The following is a 19,435-nucleotide window of genomic DNA, read 5'->3' as shown; positions in this document are numbered from 1 at the left end:
TTTTTCACATAACCTCAAAATTTATATGAAAACTTGAAATAACCAAGTTTTTAAGGGTAAAAAACGGTTTATATCGATTTCCAGCAAAAACTACAAGTTCTATGAAAAAAAGTTAATGGCAAAGTTGTAGGTAATAAAGTGATCTGCAACTTTTGTGCTTACAGTTTTTTCACATAACCTCAAAACTCATGTGAAAAATTGAAATAACCAAGTTTTTAACGGTAAAAAAACGGTTTATATCGATTTCCAGCAAAAATTAAAAGTCCTTTGAAAAAAATACATGACAAAGTTGTAGGGAATAAAAAGATCTGCAACTTTTGTATTCACACTTTTTTCACATAACCTCAAAATTTATATGAAAACTTGAAATCACCAAGTTTTTAAGGGTAAAAAATGGTTTATATCGATTTCCAGCAAAAACTACAAGTTCTATGGAAAAAAGTTAATATCAAAGTTGTAGGTAATAAAGTGATCTGCAACTTTTGTGCTTACAGTTTTTTCACATAACCTCAAAACTCATGTGAAAAATTGAAATAACCAAGTTTTTAACGGTAAAAAAACGGTTTATATCGATTTCCAGCAAAAATTAAAAGTCCTTTGAAAAAAAATACATGACAAGTTGCTGAGAATAAAAAGATCTGCAACTTTTGTATTCACACTTTTTTCTCATAACCTCAAAATTTATGTGAAATATAGTGGTCAATTATTTTTTAAATGTATTACACTCATAAACAAAATCACTTTTTATCCTTACTGTTCTTAAGAAGCTTTTGACTTTCAAATAACAAAAAAATCTCATAATTTTACATTTTTTTCTAATCTTGAAAAATTTTTTAATCGACATTTTTCTGTTCAAAACACTAAAATTCCATCTTAATTAACAAATAAAATACGAATAACAGTTTGTAGTTATATTTAGTTAAATAAACAATAAATTTATGTTTTTTTTTTATTTTACGTTTACCCGGATTTTGTGGAAAGCAGTACAGGCGACCCCCCTAATATTATAAATGTGTTCCCAACTTTCCGGTTGTACATTGCACGAAGAATCTACAGCTTTCACCCACAAATCAACCTAAAACACAAATAGTATTCACAACTTGTCGCTTAGAGACGACTATTTTGGATTTGAAATTTAATTTCCACGGCCGTTGATGGTATTCATTACAGTACCTGATCCTTCCTGATTAATAACCGGCTCGAAGGACCAGGAAGTATAATTGTGTTTTGAAAATGTGTAAAATAACGTTTTCGAGTTGATAAGATAACTAGCCTGAAGAACCAAACATTTAAATTGGTCTTGTAAAATGTCAAAACTTGAGAAAATAAAACATTTCCTTCGAGTTTATCTCATTTATAACTGGCTCGAAGGACCAGATAGGGTAATTGTTTTGTAAAGTGTGAAAATTTGGGAAAAGAAAACATTTCCTTCTAGGTTAGCTGTTTAAATAACTGACTGGAAAGACCAGGCAATAAATTGGGTTGTAGACGTGATACATTTTAAGAAAAGACAACATTTTCTTTGAGTTTATCTGGATAATAACCGGCTCGAAGGACCAAACAGTGTAATTGCGTAGCAAAATGTAAAAAAGCGAGAAAGAAAAACATTTCCTTCTACGCTAGCTGGTTAAATAACCGGCTTGAAGGACCTTATACTGATTGTCTCATAAAATGTTTAAATTTGAAGGAAAAACATTTTAAATGAACATTTCCTTTTAGTCTACCTGTTTAATAAGCGATTTGAAGGATCAGATAGTTCAATTGTGTTGCAAAGTATGAAAACTGAAGGAAATAAAACATTTTCTTCGAGTCTACCTGGTTAATAACCGGCTCGAAGGACCAGACAGTTTAATTGTGTTGTGAAAAGAGAAAAACAACATTTTCAATAAGTGTTGCCAAAGTTTAATTGTTATTATACAAAAAAGAAGCAATTAGTCAAAATTACTCATATATTTTGTGAAATTGAGTAAAATAGGATTTTTATAGAATAAAATCATAGACAATTGCGTGAAATTACGATTGATTGGTCAAAGGCAGTTTAAAAAGTGATATTTTAATTGATTTTAAAATTTTCACACGACCAAGACCCTTGAATTTTATTTAAATAAATAAAAGTATATAAGTGTATAATTAGATTAAAATTTTTAAAAATCATATATAAATTTAGACTTTTATTCAATACCACTATACTGATACTTACAGTTACCCCGTCTGGCCCTTCGAGCCTTCATATCCGGCTCGAAGGACCAGAAAGTGTAACTGTAACTATAAATTATTTAATTGAAAAATTTTACTACTACCACGACGATGGCTTGCCTATTTTAGATAGATTTAATAAGTACTTACGCAGTTTTTTCCATTTGTTGGTACATCGACCTGCCAAAGAGTCCAAGTAAAATGATACGGAACCGGATCTTTTCCGGCATCGGTTATTTTGGCGGGCATCCAAGTTTTTCCTCTGTTTATGCTAACTTCCACTCTCGCAATTTTGTTACCGCCTCCTGAGAATGCGAAACCTACCACGAAAAAACGAATCGACATAGTGACTCAAATAATTTCGTTGTTTTCGTACAAAGAGCGTACCGACTAGATAAAAGATTCGAGGTTTGAAAAACATTTGAAATAACCTCGGAAAAATCATTATACTATTAGTATACAATTGCACAATCTGGTCCTTCGAGCCAGGTATTAACCAGAAACGCTCAAAGGACCAGACTTTTAGTGTTGATGTGATTATAGTATAAATATTAACAAAAAGACTCAAAAATCCCAATTTTGCGCTTTAAAAAAAAGACATACAAGGTCTCAATGTAGGTAGGAGGAAGTGGGAAAAAGATTTTTTCAACTATGTGTAATTTGATGCGATAAAGTGAACGCAAGAATCACTACATTTTGCCCGCTTGGAGCTTCTTAAAATTTATGAAATTTCCAACAAAAGTAGTTCAGGATGCTCAGAAATTCATTCAGTCATTAAATAAGGTTATTTGAAAAATTGTGTAACTCCCTCTTTTCACCGCCCACAGATACTATGCTAAAAATAAGGGGGAAATTATATTTTTAACGCTACATTTGCGTTTGTAGAAACTTGAGAAACTTAAGTTTCTGATTATCTGTAAAGTGTGAAAATTTTTGAAAAATCATTTTAAATGCAAATTTCGTTCTAATCCCTCTTGTTCACTACCGGCTCGAATGACCAAACAGTTAAATTGTATGGTAAAGTGTTTAAATTCATGAAAATCAAATAGTTTATTCCAGCCTACCTCGCTAATAACCAGTTCCAAGGACCAGATAGTATCACTGTGTAGGGAAAAATTTAAAAAAAAACGTTTCCAATAAAAATTTTCCTTCTAGACCCCTTTGTTAATAACCGGCTCGAAGGACCAAACAGTGTAATTGTGTTGTAAAGTGTGTAAATTTGTGAAAAGGAAACCTTTTCTTCCAGCCTAGCTGGTCAATAACCGGCTCGAAGGACCAGATAGTGTCTTTCAGTTGAGAAAATGTAAAAAAAAAGTTTTCAATAAAATATTTTTCTAGTCTCCATTACTGATAACCGGGACGAAGGACCAAACATTTTCATTGTGTAGTAAAGTTTGTGAATTGGTAAAAAGAAAAAATTTTCTAGCTTACCTCGTTAATAACCGGCTCCAATAATCAGATAGTGTCACTGTTTAGGGAAGAATTGAAGAAGAAAAACGTTTCCAATAAAAATTTCCCTTCTAGACCCCTTTGTTAATAACCGGCTCGAAGGACCAAATAGTGTAATTGTGTGGTAAAGTGTGTAAATTTGTGAAAAGAAAACCTTTGCTTCGAGCCTAGCTGGTCATTAACCGGCTCGAAGGACCAGATAGTGTCTTTCAGTTGAGAAAATGTAAAAAAAACGTTTTCAATAAAATGTTTTTCTAGTCTTCATTACTGATAACCGGGACGAAGGACCAAACATTTTCATTGTGTAGTAAAGTTTGTGAATTGGTAAAAAGAAAAAATTTTCTAGCTTACCTCGTTAATAACCGGCTCCAATAATCAGATAGTGTCACTGTTTAGGGAAGAATTGAAGAAGAAAAACGTTTCCAATAAAAATTTCCCTTCTAGACCCCTTTGTTAATAACCGGCTCGAAGGACCAAACAGTGTAATTGTGTGGTAAAGTGTGTAAATTTGTGAAAAGAAAAACTTTGCTTCGAGCCTAGCTGGTCATTAACCGCCTCGAAGGACCAGATAGTGTCTTTCAGTTGAGAAAATGTAAAAAAAACGTTTTCAATAAAATGTTTTTCTAGTCTTCATTACTGATAACCGGGACGAAGGACCAAACATTTTCATTGTGTAGTAAAGTTTGTGAATTGGTAAAAAGAAAAAATTTTCTAGCTTACCTCGTTAATAACCGGCTCCAATAATCAGATAGTGTCACTGTTTAGGGAAGAATTGAAGAAGAAAAACGTTTCCAATAAAAATTTCCCTACTAGACCCCTTTGTTAATAACCGGCTCGAAGGACCAAACAGTGTAATTGTGTTGTAAAGTGTGTAAATTTGTGAAAAGAAAAACTTTGCTTCGAGCCTAGCTGGTCAATAACCGGCTCGAAGGACCAGATAGTGTCTTTCAGTTGAGAAAATGTAAAAAAAACGTTTTCAATAAAATGTTTTTCTAGTCTTCATTACTGATAACCGGGACGAAGGACCAAACATTTTCATTGTGTAGTAAAGTTTGTGAATTGGTAAAAAGAAAAAATTTTCTAGCTTACCTCGTTAATAACCGGCTCCAATAATCAGATAGTGTCACTGTTTAGGGAAGAATTGAAGAAGAAAAACGTTTCCAATAAAAATTTCCCTTCTAGACCCCTTTGTTAACCGGCTCGAAGGACCAAACAGTGTAATTGTGTGGTAAAGTGTGTAAATTTGTGAAAAGAAAACCTTTGCTTCGAGCCTAGCTGGTCATTAACCGCCTCGAAGGACCAGATAGTGTCTTTCAGTTGAGAAAATGTAAAAAAAACGTTTTCAATAAAATGTTTTTCTAGTCTTCATTACTGATAACCGGGACGAAGGACCAAACATTTTCATTGTGTAGTAAAGTTTGTGAATTGGTAAAAAGAAAAAATTTTCTAGCTTACCTCGTTAATAACCGGCTCCAATAATCAGATAGTGTCACTGTTTAGGGAAGAATTGAAGAAGAAAAACGTTTCCAATAAAAATTTCCCTACTAGACCCCTTTGTTAATAACCGGCTCGAAGGACCAAACAGTGTAATTGTGTTGTAAAGTGTGTAAATTTGTGAAAAGAAAAACTTTGCTTCGAGCCTAGCTGGTCATTAACCGGCTCGAAGGACCAGATAGTGTCTTTCAGTTGAGAAAATGTAAAAAAAACGTTTTCAATAAAATGTTTTTCTAGTCTTCATTACTGATAACCGGGACGAAGGACCAAACATTTTCATTGTGTAGTAAAGTTTGTGAATTGGTAAAAAGAAAAAATTTTCTAGCTTACCTCGTTAATAACCGGCTCCAATAATCAGATAGTGTCACTGTTTAGGGAAGAATTGAAGAAGAAAAACGTTTTCAATAAAAATTTCCCTTCTAGTCCGTCCTTTGTTAGTAACCGGTTCGAAGGACCAAAAAGTGTAATTGTGTGGTAAAGTGTGTAAATTTGTGAAAAGAAAACCTTTGCTTCGAGCCTAGCTGGTCATTAACCGGCTCGAAGGACCAGATAGTGTCTTTCAGTTGAGAAAATGTAAAAAAAACGTTTTCAATAAAATGTTTTTCTAGTCTTCATTACTGATAACCGGGACGAAGGACCAAACATTTTCATTGTGTAGTAAAGTTTGTGAATTGGTAAAAAGAAAAAATTTTCTAGCTTACCTCGTTAATAACCGGCTCCAATAATCAGATAGTGTCACTGTTTAGGGAAGAATTGAAGAAGAAAAACGTTTCCAATAAAAATTTCCCTTCTAGACCCCTTTGTTAACCGGCTCGAAGGACCAAACAGTGTAATTGTGTGGTAAAGTGTGTAAATTTGTGAAAAGAACACCTTTGCTTCGAGCCTAGCTGGTCATTAACCGGCTCGAAGGACCAGATAGTGTCTTTCAGTTGAGAAAATGTAAAAAAAAAGTTTTCAATAAAATATTTTTCTAGTCTCCATTACTGATAACCGGGACGAAGGACCAAACATTTTCATTGTGTAGTAAAGTTTGTGAATTGGTAAAAAGAAAAAATTTTCGAGCTTACCTCGTTAATAACCGGCTCCAATAATCAGATAGTGTCACTGTTTAGGGAAGAATTGAAGAAGAAAAACGTTTCCAATAAAAATTTCCCTTCTAGACCCCTTTGTTAATAACCGGCTCGAAGGACCAAACAGTGTAATTGTGTTGTAAAGTGTGTAAATTTGTGAAAAGGAAACCTTTTCTTCCAGCCTAGCTGGTCAATAACCGGCTCGAAGGACCAGATAGTGTCTTTCAGTTGAGAAAATGTAAAAAAAAAACCTTTTCAATAAAATGTTTTTCTAGTCTTCATTACTGATAACCGGGACGAAGGACCAAACATTTTCATTGTGTAGTAAAGTTTGTGAATTGGTAAAAAGAAAAAATTTTCTAGCTTACCTCGTTAATAACCGGCTCCAATAATCAGATAGTGTCACTGTTTAGGGAAGAATTGAAGAAGAAAAACGTTTCCAATAAAAATTTCCCTTCTAGACCCCTTTGTTAACCGGCTCGAAGGACCAAACAGTGTAATTGTATTGTAAAGTGTGTAAATTTGTGAAAAGAAAAACTTTGCTTCGAGCCTAGCTGGTCAATAACCGGCTCGAAGGACCAGATAGTGTCTTTCAGTTGAGAAAATGTAAAAAAAAAACCTTTTCAATAAAATGTTTTTCTAGTCATCATTACTGATAACCGGGACGAAGGACCAAACATTTTCATTGTGTAGTAAAGTTTGTGAATTGGTAAAAAGAAAAAATTGTCTAGCTTACCTCGTTAATAACCGGCTCCAATAATCAGATAGTGTCACTGTTTAGGGAAGAATTGAAGAAGAAAAACGTTTCCAATAAAAATTTCCCTTCTAGACCCCTTTGTTAACCGGCTCGAAGGACCAAACAGTGTAATTGTATTGTAAAGTGTGTAAATTTGTGAAAAGAAAAACTTTGCTTCGAGCCTAGCTGGTCAATAACCGGCTCGAAGGACCAGATAGTGTCTTTCAGTTGAGAAAATGTAAAAAAAAAACCTTTTCAATAAAATGTTTTTCTAGTCTTCATTACTGATAACCGGGACGAAGGACCAAACATTTTCATTGTGTAGTAAAGTTTGTGAATTGGTAAAAAGAAAAAATTTTCGAGCTTACCTCGTTAATAACCGGCTCCAATAATCAGATAGTGTCACTGTTTAGGGAAGAATTGAAGAAGAAAAACGTTTCCAATAAAAATTTCCCTTCTAGACCCCTTTGTTAACCGGCTCGAAGGACCAAACAGTGTAATTGTGTTGTAAAGTGTGTAAATTTGTGAAAAGGAAACCTTTTCTTCCAGCCTAGCTGGTCAATAACCGGCTCGAAGGACCAGATAGTGTCTTTCAGTTGAGAAAATGTAAAAAAAAAACCTTTTCAATAAAATGTTTTTCTAGTCTTCATTACTGATAACCGGGACGAAGGACCAAACATTTTCATTGTGTAGTAAAGTTTGTGAATTGGTAAAAAGAAAAAATTTTCTAGCTTACCTCGTTAATAACCGGCTCCAATAATCAGATAGTGTCACTGTTTAGGGAAGAATTGAAGAAGAAAAACGTTTCCAATAAAAATTTCCCTTCTAGACCCCTTTGTTAACCGGCTCGAAGGACCAAACAGTGTAATTGTATTGTAAAGTGTGTAAATTTGTGAAAAGAAAAACTTTGCTTCGAGCCTAGCTGGTCAATAACCGGCTCGAAGGACCAGATAGTGTTTTTTAGTTAAGAAAATGTAAAAAAAAAATGTTTTCAGTAAATTTATTTCTAGTCACCATTATTCACAACCGGCTCCAGGGATCAAACATTTTCATTGTGTTGGGAAAGTGTATAAAAAACGTTTTCAATAATAATTTTTTTCTAGTCTACATTATTCATAATCAGCTCGAAGAAGTTTGTGTTGTAAAATGTGTAAATTTGTGAAAAGAAAACATTTTCGAGCAAACCTGATTAATAACCAGCTCGAAGGACCAAATAATTTAATGGTGTGGTAAAGTGTAAATTTGTGGAAAAATGTATTTTCTTCAAACCTACTTGTGGTAATTGTCAGTATCATGATCGTTTAGGCAGATGTAATTTTGTTTTTCTGACACATTTTCCATAAATGATAAAACTGAATATCGTTTGTTGATAAAAGGGTGTAAACATAAATCCCCCCTATTTTTAAACATATAATCCAATGGCGTTCACGAAAAATGGGGTTACTATTAAAACACACAATGTTATATACAGCTTAATTCGGATTAAAATTTTAGCGCCCTGTATAATTTTCTTGAAATTTTTTCCAAAGCCTCATGATTTATTGGGATGAAAATTTTCAAAAAATTGTATAAGTAAAAACTACACCCCTTCATTAAAGGCAATTTGAATTACGAGGGGGGCAAATTCGGAAGTAACAAACTACTGAAAATATTTCAACTCAAATGTACTCTTGAAAATTTCCTGTACACAAATAAAGGAAAAATATTACCAGCTAATAGAACTTCTTTCAACAAATATGGAGGAAAAAAGTGGAGTGAATTTTATTGCAGAAAAACATAATAATTGTTTTAAAAAATTTAACACTTTCACCTACCTTCAAATTTTGAAAGCTTACACAGTTTATGGTGGCAGTAAAGTGTTGAATTAAATTGTCATATAACCAACCAACCAACATTAACATGGGGAAAATCATTATCCAGTATAGTACAGAATATATAGAAACTTTGCATGGCTTTTCTTGAACGAAAATATGATAAAATGAGAAACTTACCTTTTACTGTAATCTTCCCGCCGGTTGGCGATACAGTTTCTCCATGAGCAGGCGAAAATATAGCAGATATTACGGGTAATTCTTGTACGGGTGATAAAGAGGTGTAATCGACATTTTCGAGTGTAACATACGGACCAAAATATATATAAAGTTTTTTATGCCAATGCGCCTGACATTCTTCTTTTCGAACTTCGATTTTTTCTTAAAACAATAATATATACTTCATATAACTAATCACCAAAATTGAACACCAAAATATACTAATTTCAATATATTTCCGAGTTTTCGAATACTTATGTATTCATCGTCTGTGAATTAATTAGTTAAGAATTGTGGCATTTAAAATGTCGTTGTTTTTTTTGAAAAACATTCCATTCATCGATTTCAAAAATCAATCGTCAAGCTCGATAGGAATATCAGGGTTATTAATTATTGTTGTTATAGAAATGATTAATTTTCATTTGTTAAATTATGAATGACATTAAGTTTTATAGGTTAAGTCGTTATGAGTAAAGCTGAATTTCATAGGCTGGGTAAGGTTAGTTGGTTGTTAATGGCGTTGAATTTTTATAGAATTTGTTTTTTCAAAATATAAAAGATATGCATAAATTACACTGAGGTTATTTAAATCGGTTTTCTTATTAATGCATTGATCAATTTGGGCAATATATGTTATTTCTAAAAATAGACGTTTTTTGTAGTTTTTCTCAATTGTTACAACTTCAGCAGATTCATAATATTATGTCCTTCATGAAAGACTTGTGTAGCTAATGAAAACCTATCAAGATATAATTTGCTATCGCTTTTGTGAGAGGTTATCCGATCGATGAGTGACCCCCATTGGCAGGGCCGGATTAAACTAGGGGTTTGGGGGGGCTATAGCCCCGGGCCCCAGGTCCAAGAGGGCCCCATCATTTGGAAATCATTCTGTATTTTTTGATGTGTTGATACCACAAATCTGACGTATTGATATTATTTTGTGAATTTCTCCGGGTTTCCGAATTCCTTATGTGGGCCCCGTCATTATTTTAGCCCCGGGCCTTATAAATCTTAATCCGGCCCTGCCCATTGGCCAATGTACTTCTTGTCACAATTTAATATATAATATGAAATTTCTTGTTTAAATTATGACAAGAAGTACATTGGTTAGTCGAAGAGGTCACAGGACATAATATTATGAATCTGCCAAAGTTTTGACAACTGAGAAAAACTACAAAGCACGTCTATTGTTAGAAACAACATATATTGCCCAAAATGATGAATGCATTAATAAGAAAAATGTCTTATAGATTCGGAGATAACAAATTCAACGCCATCGTCAACAAAATAACCTTAACTAACCTTTGAAATTCAACTTCACTTATAACGTTCATAATCTAACAAATGAAAATACGACATTTAAACGTCGCAATTCTTAACTAATTAATGTATACTTTTATTCATATTTTTTATATTGTACTTGACTTATAATTTCAGTCTCAGACGATGAATACATACGTATTTGAAAGTTAATACACTTTAGTGTTTAATTTTGCCGCAATCCCACTACGAAAACACTCATAATCTAGATGACAAAGATTTCGTTCGAATTCACAATTAAAATATATTAGGAGCCATACCTATTTGTTTTACCGATTTTGCACCTATCACTCCAGGTACTATGACCCTCAATGGGAACCCGTGATCAGGATGAAGTTTTTTTCCGTTCATCTCCCATGCTAACATCACGTTATTTTTAGGATTTAACACTCTGTGTATTGGAAGACCTGTTATGTACGGGCCTCCAACTGACATGCCACTAGTAAACTATTGAAAAAAAAAGTAGCATTGGGATTTTTTTTACGAAAATATTGTACCTGTAAATGTTCTAATCCTTCCATACTTTCGTCATAGCCGGCTGCTTTTAAAACGTCAATGAGCAGTACTCCGGTCCAAGTTGCGTTGCCTACACCATTAATTTCCCATTTTACACCTTGCGTGTCCTTTTTCAACTAAAACATACCCAAAAAATATCGTCGCAAAACTATTACACTGAAAAAGTAATCCACATTTCTCACAGTCATAATCTTGGAATAATTGGAATTTTTAACAAAATCTTGCTTAGTATCACTACCAGAATTTTTGAATAAACGCGCGAAAAGTTTAGGCATTGACCAACGTCGCTTTTTAATGTACATATGAGCGAGAAGGATGTACCAGTGCCTGTTGCCCAATACTTCATTATTTGTTTCAAGACTCAAATATATAGATGATGTTCTGCTTTCCGAAAAAGCCTAGAAGGAGTGCCATACCTGCTATAAGCGCGGCGAACGGTTACGGCAAAATTTCAGCCAGATAAGTACCATGAATTGTGCAGAAATTTACATGCTGGGTAGTTTGCACGCGTCTCCTGAAGAAGAAGGATAAAATTTGTTGCACCAGACGTAACTTGGGTCCACCACCATATATCGAAGAGTAAACCCGCGTCTATGGAGTGGAGGAAGAAAGATGAAGGCTCGCCATTTAAAGCGAAGGTTACACCGTCAGAGAGGACCGTGTTTGGGACATGAGAGGAGTAATTGCGGTTGATTTCCTCACTGAGTAATAAACTGAAAACACTAAAAAAACGGCAAAACAGATCAAAACGACACGATATTCCAATCCGTAGCTGCAAGATAACACCAGACCGCATACAGCTTAGGTTACGATGGAAACGCTGAACGAATTGGGTTGGGAGATACTCGAACACCAAAGAGGCACTTGGCAAGATGCGATTACAAAGCAATACCAAGGTAGAATCCCCCTTGTGTGACAAGCTGACAGATTTTTACGAAGCGTGCATCCGAAAGCTTCTAGAGAGATGGAAAAAGTGTGTAGAGAGAGACGAAGACTATTTAGAAAGACTAAAAAATTTCAGGTCTGTAACTTGATAATAAAATTTTTTATAGCAAAATGCCGGTTTATGTTTGAACCATTCTCATGAAATTTTATAGTGATATTTAAAATGGATCAATCTAGAACACGTGACTGCGTCAAGTCGGCCATTTTTCCTAGGTGGCAAACAAAAGATCTATTCTCCGTTTGTTGACGGACTTTTGTGTTTTTCGCATTGTTCGTTCTCATTATTTATGCCTTTTTACTTTGTTTTTAATAAAATAAAAGTTTTCGATTAAAAAATTATGAAGTTTCAGTTCAAAAGCCTGACAAGTTTGAGAAATCATAAAAATTGGTCGAGTGTATTAGATAATTGGCAAGTTATATGACTTTTCTAAATATATTTCCAATTATAGAAACATGAAAACTGTAATTTACATTTATATATACTTATTCATCATTTTACCCTTTCAAAACTCTACCCAAGTATTTTTTCTGACTTCCGAATTCAAATGTTCTCCTCTGTTGGTAAAAATGGCAAGTAATTGGATAAGCGATAAGCTATCTAGCTTAGCACGTGATGAACAATTAACCACACAACAATAATGAGCCATTTTTGAATAAATTTGCCTGAGATTAAGGATTTTAAAATGAAATAATCGACAATGTTTACAAATGCAATAAGTATGCCACCCAGTAAAAATGGCCGAACTGTCAATGACGTCATTCTGGAATGATCCATGAACATACAATTAAAAATCTAACCTCAACATTTGTGAATAAATATTTAAATTTAATTATTAATTGAAATATTTCAATAAATACTCACAAATTCGGTCATTTCTTGTCTTCTTAAACCCCCGCATTGCAGGGAAAGCGTTCTAGTTATTCGCGGTAGTTTTTTCAAATCGTCTAAAGTAAATGTTTTCGAGCCTTTTCCTTCTACTTCTATTGTTAGTTTATAATCTTCTTCTTTTATATAAGGAACAGGTAAATGGTTTCGTACGTAAAATATTTCACTGGAAAAATAGATGTTTTACACGATATATATACATATATATAAATATATATATATATATATATATATATATATATATATATATATATATATATATATATATATATATATACCCGGTGAATAAAAAAATAGGATATAGAAATAAAAAATGATTAAATTTTATATTATTTCGCTAATCAAGAGTTATATCAATTTTAAAACAAACATATATAGATTGTACAACATTAAAGTTGATACACGTCATCAATGACGTATTAGTTTTTAAAATTGGTATTAATATTTCCTTTCCTTTAATTTGAACTTGAATTATCTCTAAAAATTTTCTTTCAGTAACGAATAATCACAATAATACTGAGGTTTACGTAAAATTCTCTAAATTTCATTCAGTTTATTATGACCTCCAAATAATATCATGTATAATACATTTGGTATTGGATAGATAGATTGGAGAGACAAGGTGCACTAAAAATCGCCAGCTCCTACCGAACTGTCTCTGCTCAGGCTGTCCTAGTGGTGACGGATATAATCCTCGTGGACCTCCTGGCTATCGAGCGTAAGAGAATATACAGAAGCAGCTCAGATATAACACGACAGGATGCGGCGACCATTGAACGCACGAACGATATAGAAGAAAAATCAGGTGAATGGAAGCGGCTGTGGACTGTGAACCGAAAAGAAGTTCGGATATGTGAACTTTCACATTATCCAGCTTCTGACGGGACAAGGCTACTGCCGACGGTATCTCCACAAAATGGAGAAATTACAAACACTTGAGTGTACGTATTGTGAACACGACTCATATGATGCCGAACACACGTTCTTCGCGTGTAACCACTAGAGGGATTTGAAATGTGAAGTAGAGAAGACTGTCGGCAACATAAATCCTGATAATATAGTCGAGGTGGTGCTACACAAGGTAGAATGGTGGCAACTGGTTGTACCTACACAGAAATAATTCTGTAGGCGGCTGCCTGGTATGAAGAAACATTCACGGACAGATCCCCCAACCAAAAGTAATATCTTAGTAATAGTTCACGGTTGGACGGAGATTACAGAAGATGGCGGTTTAGTGGGTAGGCTACGGGATATAACCTCATTATTTTACATTTTCCCTGATCTCTCTACAACTTTCAAAGTCTGGCAACATGTTTAACCTCATATTCGGTCTATGACGTGTATCAATTCTTATAAAGTAAGACCTATAAGTGATGTTTCAATAAGAGTGCTCAAAACATGTGGTATTTCATTGATACAGCATCTAATTTCGACTTTCAATGCTTCGATGGATGCAGACTATTGGCATAAACCTGTGATATTTCAAACGGATCAATCTAGAACACGTGACTGCGTTAAGTCGGCCATTTTTCTTTTGTGGCAAACAAAACAATTCTCCGTTTGTTGACATGCGTATTTTGTGTTTTAATTGTGCCTTTTGTGTTTTTCGCATTGTTCTTTGTCATTATTTCGATAAAATGAATCGAAATGAATATTATCTGACTTTAAACGGTGACTTTATATAAAACCCCACAGCCTAAAGGCGTTAAATCGCAAGAGTGTGGAGATCAATTCCGATTATCAAACCGGGAGATGACACGACCAGGATCAAACTCGTGCAAGATCGCCAATTATTTACGGAAAGTATGATATGTTGAAGAAAACCGGTCCAATTATTCCTCCAGACCATAATGCACATCATACTTATTAAATTATTATCAACGCTGAAAATTATTTAGTTTGCTAAATCAGCAGGTAGCTTCTAGGGTCCAATTGAAGAATTCTTTTCGCTGTTAATGGTCTACTGGCAGAAGTTGTTGAGTCAATTGGATTTTGTAGGGATGCAACTGCAAATCTCTAGTCATAATTCGGTGAAGAGTGCCTGTTGAAATGTCCAATTCTTGTGCCTGATGGCGAATTGGCGTCTTCCTGTCACTACCGTGATGTTTTGTTTTGAACCACCTCTACGAGCCCGTATCGAGTGTTTCACAACAATAACCGAAACCAGTACTTTCGAATTTTTTGATGATATCTTCTCCCAAATGTCAACTTCCGATCTGTCACGTCATAATCATATGACATTATGACTGTCAAACATGGCGCGCAATTCAAATCTTACTCTCTTATTGAAACACTCTTATATATAGACATTGTTAAAACTAATTGACGTTAAATTTTAGCTTAAAACAGTATTGAGGTAGTTAAAAATGTAGTACTTGGGGGTATAGTAGTTTTCCGCTAAAAGGGCTGCTTTCACTCCTCCATTAAAAGGTCGTTCGGAGATAGGTATCAACCTCGGATCCCTATGCGGTTCGTGTTCGAAAGCGCCGCCAGGACCGTCGGCAGCATAACAAACATTCTTTGGTACTACCGATGACGGTTTCAAATTGCCTTAAAATGGTCGATGTAAATGATAAAAATGTTATCACAGATTTTAGGCAATCGCATAATGCTTCAAATGTCAAATAGATTGTCATAAATTACCTATTCGGTACTTTTCTAACACACTAAAGACACTATCGACTTGATGTTGGGTGTATACAGCCCAATACGGTTCCAATGCTCCCCCAGCCGCCATCATAAGAGTGTCCTCACCGCCGGGATGGTGCTTAACATAATCTGTGACATCGTAAACGCCTTGTTTGTACGACACCCAAATTCTTGTTTCTCTAGAAATATTGTGGAGATAAAAGAAAAACGAAGATAATTTGTAAAAAGTTTCATAAAAACGTTTTTTTTTCTTTTTATTTCAACATAACTACTACAAATAGTTTATCTATGATCATTTTAACGCGAAATATTGAGAGAAGAAGAAGAAAAATAAAAAGTTTCAAGTTCGTAGTTGAAAATATCTAATTAAAATAATAGAATAAATGTTCGTGTGACCTGAAAGTTAAAATTTGGAATATGTTTCTTAAAACAAAAGCTTTTACTATCGATCAATTATTTTTTCTCATTTTTGAACAATTAGCTTACTTTGTTTTATGTTGAGCGAGTTGATCCTTTGTGTACTCAGGTAAACCATTTTTATATACTCCCACGGGAATATTGTCTAAAATAAATGTAATCCTAATAAAAAAATATATCAACTTTAAAATAAAGAAATAATATTGGAAATTTTCTTGGACTAAATGATTTTATACATATATTATAGTTTTGTAGTCTACAAGTCAATGCGTATATAAATGGTACAAGTTAATTATTTTTTGACATCTATTTTTCAAGAGATTTACTTTACTTAGAGAAAAAATAATATTTAAATTGAGTTATTAACAATTTCACTGAAATTTTCCGGATTAAAATATAATACAAAAAAGACTATTACTTCATTCTTCTTGGTGGTATTGCTTTCGTGTGTATGTATCAAAATGTATTAAATTCGTGAAAAAAGATACACTACCACTAAAAAGTTTTTGCTTATCCTATAATCTATTCATTAAATCTCAAAACAATACACTTACACAAATTTCTTTTTCATATTGTCAAACTAAGATCGGAACGATGTCTTACAAATAAAAAATGATAGTGTCCTTTATTTGTTTACTTTATACAAGCGCATGTTTGTATCTTGTCAGTGAGTGTAACAAGTTAAAATTTGAAAAGTATTGGCTGATTAGTTTATTATTCTTCAACTGTAAACCATTTCTTCGGTGTTTATGATTGTAGTTTAATCCCAATTAGCCCTATAAGATGCGAGAACTTTTTGTGGCTTATACTTTTCAAACCAAGATATTTTTTTATAAAGATCGTCTATGAATTGTTTTCGTTCTCGTAAATTTAGACCCACGGCCTCAGAGATAGCAGCTCAGATCAATGAATCTAGGGATCTGCCTCGAGTACTTCTACAGTGGAAAAGACATTGAGAGAAGCTGGTGTTTTTGGAAGGGTGCCAGTAAAAAAAAACTTTTTTAAGACTTCAAAATAAAATTTAGAGGCTAAAGAACATAAAAATTGGATGCATGAAGAGTGGAAAAGTGTGATGAGTCAAAGTTTGACGTTTTTGGGTCTAAGATAGGAGTGTTAGTACGCAGATCAAAGAAAGATCGAGTATGAGTAATGTATAATCCCGGCTGTAAAATAAGCCGGACACTGATGATGATGATGGTTTGGGGATGTTATGGAAGAAAGGTGACTGGAGACCTGGTAATAATTTATCTTTCAGCATGACAACGATCCCAAGCATTCCGCGAAGCTATGCAAAGAGTATTTGAAAGAATTAGGAAGGAAGAATGTTCTGGAAGTAATAGTTTGGCCGTCCCAGTCGTCCGACCTCAGCCTGATTGAATTGTTGTAGGACAAGTTGGATAGAGAAGTAGGAAAGTACTGTCCTACTTTCACTTCACTTCTTTGGAATATCTTGCAAAATGAATGAAACCAAATAGACGACGATTATTTGTCGAAATTGTTACAATGAATTTCAAAATTGTGTACCAAAATAATAAAAGCAAAAGAGGGTTACATCTATGTACCAAAAAATATCTTACAGTTAAAGACTGTAGCTTTATGATTCCTATTTTTATATCTATATATTTTCTGTAAAATATAAATAACAAAATGAATTGTATTGTTGTTTATCGCAGAAACTATAGGGTGGGCAAAAACTTTTGAAATGCAAAGTGGCACGCACTTTGACGTAAAATTGGCTCAATTTTCATGAACATTGCCAACGAATTTGCGAACAGTGCTTGCACATGCGCTTTTCCACCATTTTTAAAATTTTTGAGGTTTAGTTTAATTGGGTTGTCGTTTTGATTTAATATTAATAAAATTAACCATGAGTTTCTTCTCCAAAAACAGTATCTCAAATTATTTGAAATCAAAATGCGAGATATGAACAATCGACCTAGAGCGCATGTGTCGTGCACTGCATGAAATACAACATCTTGGAGCTTGTAACCTCTATAGACCGTGTCAGCGCGATTATTAGCCTTGAATTGCATTATAAATGTAAACATTGTTTCTCGTATGTCAAGCAGTGTTTTCACAGAAATGTACCCTTAAAATTACTCACTTTTGTTAATTAGATAAGTGACAGATCCAACAAGGACTCCTCCTACAATGAGTTTCTTCAAGATCGAAGTCTGGTTCGATGTCGCTTTGTTAGAATAAAATTTTTTAAAATAACCGTTAGCAAAATTGTGGATGTTTGTATTCTCATAACTGGGTAATTTTTGTCCACACAATGAACTGAATTTGTTAGGATAATTATTCGCATAAGAATTTTTATGGTTAGTATTAAAGTAAGTAAAATTTTGAGTACAATTTGTACGTTTGCATATGCGAAATTGTGTTATGACCCTAAAATAAACAGTAATCCAAACTTGAACGTATTAAATGGAATAACTTACCTTCTAAAAGCAACCTTACAAAAATCCATTATTTAAAAAAAATATATGACGTTTTGAAAACGTCTCCCATATACATTTGAAACATTATGAAAACGGAAGTCTAGATTTTTAATTTAATTTTATAAGGGCTCATTTTTAGAAGTATGTGTGATTAGAAAAAAATACCTAATGTTAATTAATGTATTAATAATTTAGAAATCATTTCTTGTGGACAAGGAACATAGAATAGTGTAAAAAACTATACTTAATATCATGAAAAAAATCATAATTAATGTCAAATAATATATATTAAACAACCCCTACACTCCATATTAATTTCTTTCATAGTTTGCACATATAAAATTCTAAATTTTTGTATCCTCAACTAAAAACAGCTGATGCCAATTTACCATTTTGACACTGACTTTTTCGTATTGCGCATGAAAACTTTACATCCAACAAAAATCGAGAACAAGTAGAATCGATTCGAAATCAATAAAGAACCGATTATCGAATTGTTACTAGAAATAAGAACTGTGAATAATAACTTTGAAATCGCGCATACAATCACTTCCTGATGTGATTCTTCTGAATCAGAAACACGGACCACCATAAATCATTTCGAGTAACTGACTAAAACATAGAGAAAATAGTAAAGATCATATATGTAGTACTCCTATATGGACAGTCCCTACGTTACGGTGCCGACAATATTCATTTTCTCTCGTTCGAGACACTTTATCTATACTGCGCATGCTTGAGAATGCGCAGAACCGAGCTGGAGCATTGGAGGATAGAGAAATCGTTGCAATTCTGTCTTCCTTAGTCAGAACACTTATAGAAACTGTCCATATAGAAGTATTACATATATGTTAAATATATAGGGATCTAGCTAGCAGAGAGAGAAAGAACATCGGTACACCCATAGACAAAGTAAAACCAAACTGCGGTTTCAATAAAATTTGTGTTCCAATATTAGAATGAAATATAAAGAAAGTTTTCAAGTGTTCCGTTTAATTTCTTGTATCGTACTCCTTCCACCGTTATATTTCCATACTCTCTTAGCTCTTTCCACTAATCACTGGCTGTTTCTTTCTAAAATTGGTACTTTTCAACATAGAAGTTATACATATTCAGCAGTTTTATTAATTACTATGTCTATGGCTATACCACTCTTTTCTCTCTCTACTCTATTCTGATCGGATCGAAATGACGTCAAAGTTTCAAATGGTAGAAATAGCAAAAGAGGAGATTAACAAGTTTTGACTTTATTGACGAGCAGAAGAAGATAGAGTGGTAAACCGATC

The 19,435-nt window shown here is 33.6% G+C and overlaps 1 protein-coding gene across 1 annotated transcript; it reads right to left on the bottom strand.

Moving 5' to 3' along the window:
• Nucleotides 1–896: 896 nt before the first annotated feature.
• Nucleotides 897–18,267, bottom strand: LOC130896944 (sulfite oxidase-like). The gene is made up of 11 exons (XM_057805366.1): nucleotides 18,150–18,267; nucleotides 17,813–18,099; nucleotides 15,778–15,853; nucleotides 15,286–15,470; nucleotides 15,018–15,192; nucleotides 12,619–12,808; nucleotides 10,793–10,927; nucleotides 10,556–10,742; nucleotides 8,937–9,137; nucleotides 2,347–2,516; nucleotides 897–1,075 (listed from the first exon to the last, which is right to left on the bottom strand). Exons 1-11 carry the CDS (start codon nucleotides 18,176–18,178, stop codon nucleotides 950–952), a joined length of 1,761 nt encoding a protein of 586 aa, XP_057661349.1. The 5' UTR covers nucleotides 18,179–18,267; the 3' UTR covers nucleotides 897–949.
• Between the last annotated feature and the right edge of the window lie 1,168 nt (nucleotides 18,268–19,435).

Source organism: Diorhabda carinulata, chromosome 8 (assembly GCF_026250575.1).
Source record: "Diorhabda carinulata isolate Delta chromosome 8, icDioCari1.1, whole genome shotgun sequence".
In the NCBI taxonomy this organism is placed as follows: domain Eukaryota; kingdom Metazoa; phylum Arthropoda; class Insecta; order Coleoptera; family Chrysomelidae; genus Diorhabda; species Diorhabda carinulata.
Note: the sequence above shows the minus strand (reverse complement) of the source record. Positions and strands in the feature narration are given on the sequence as shown.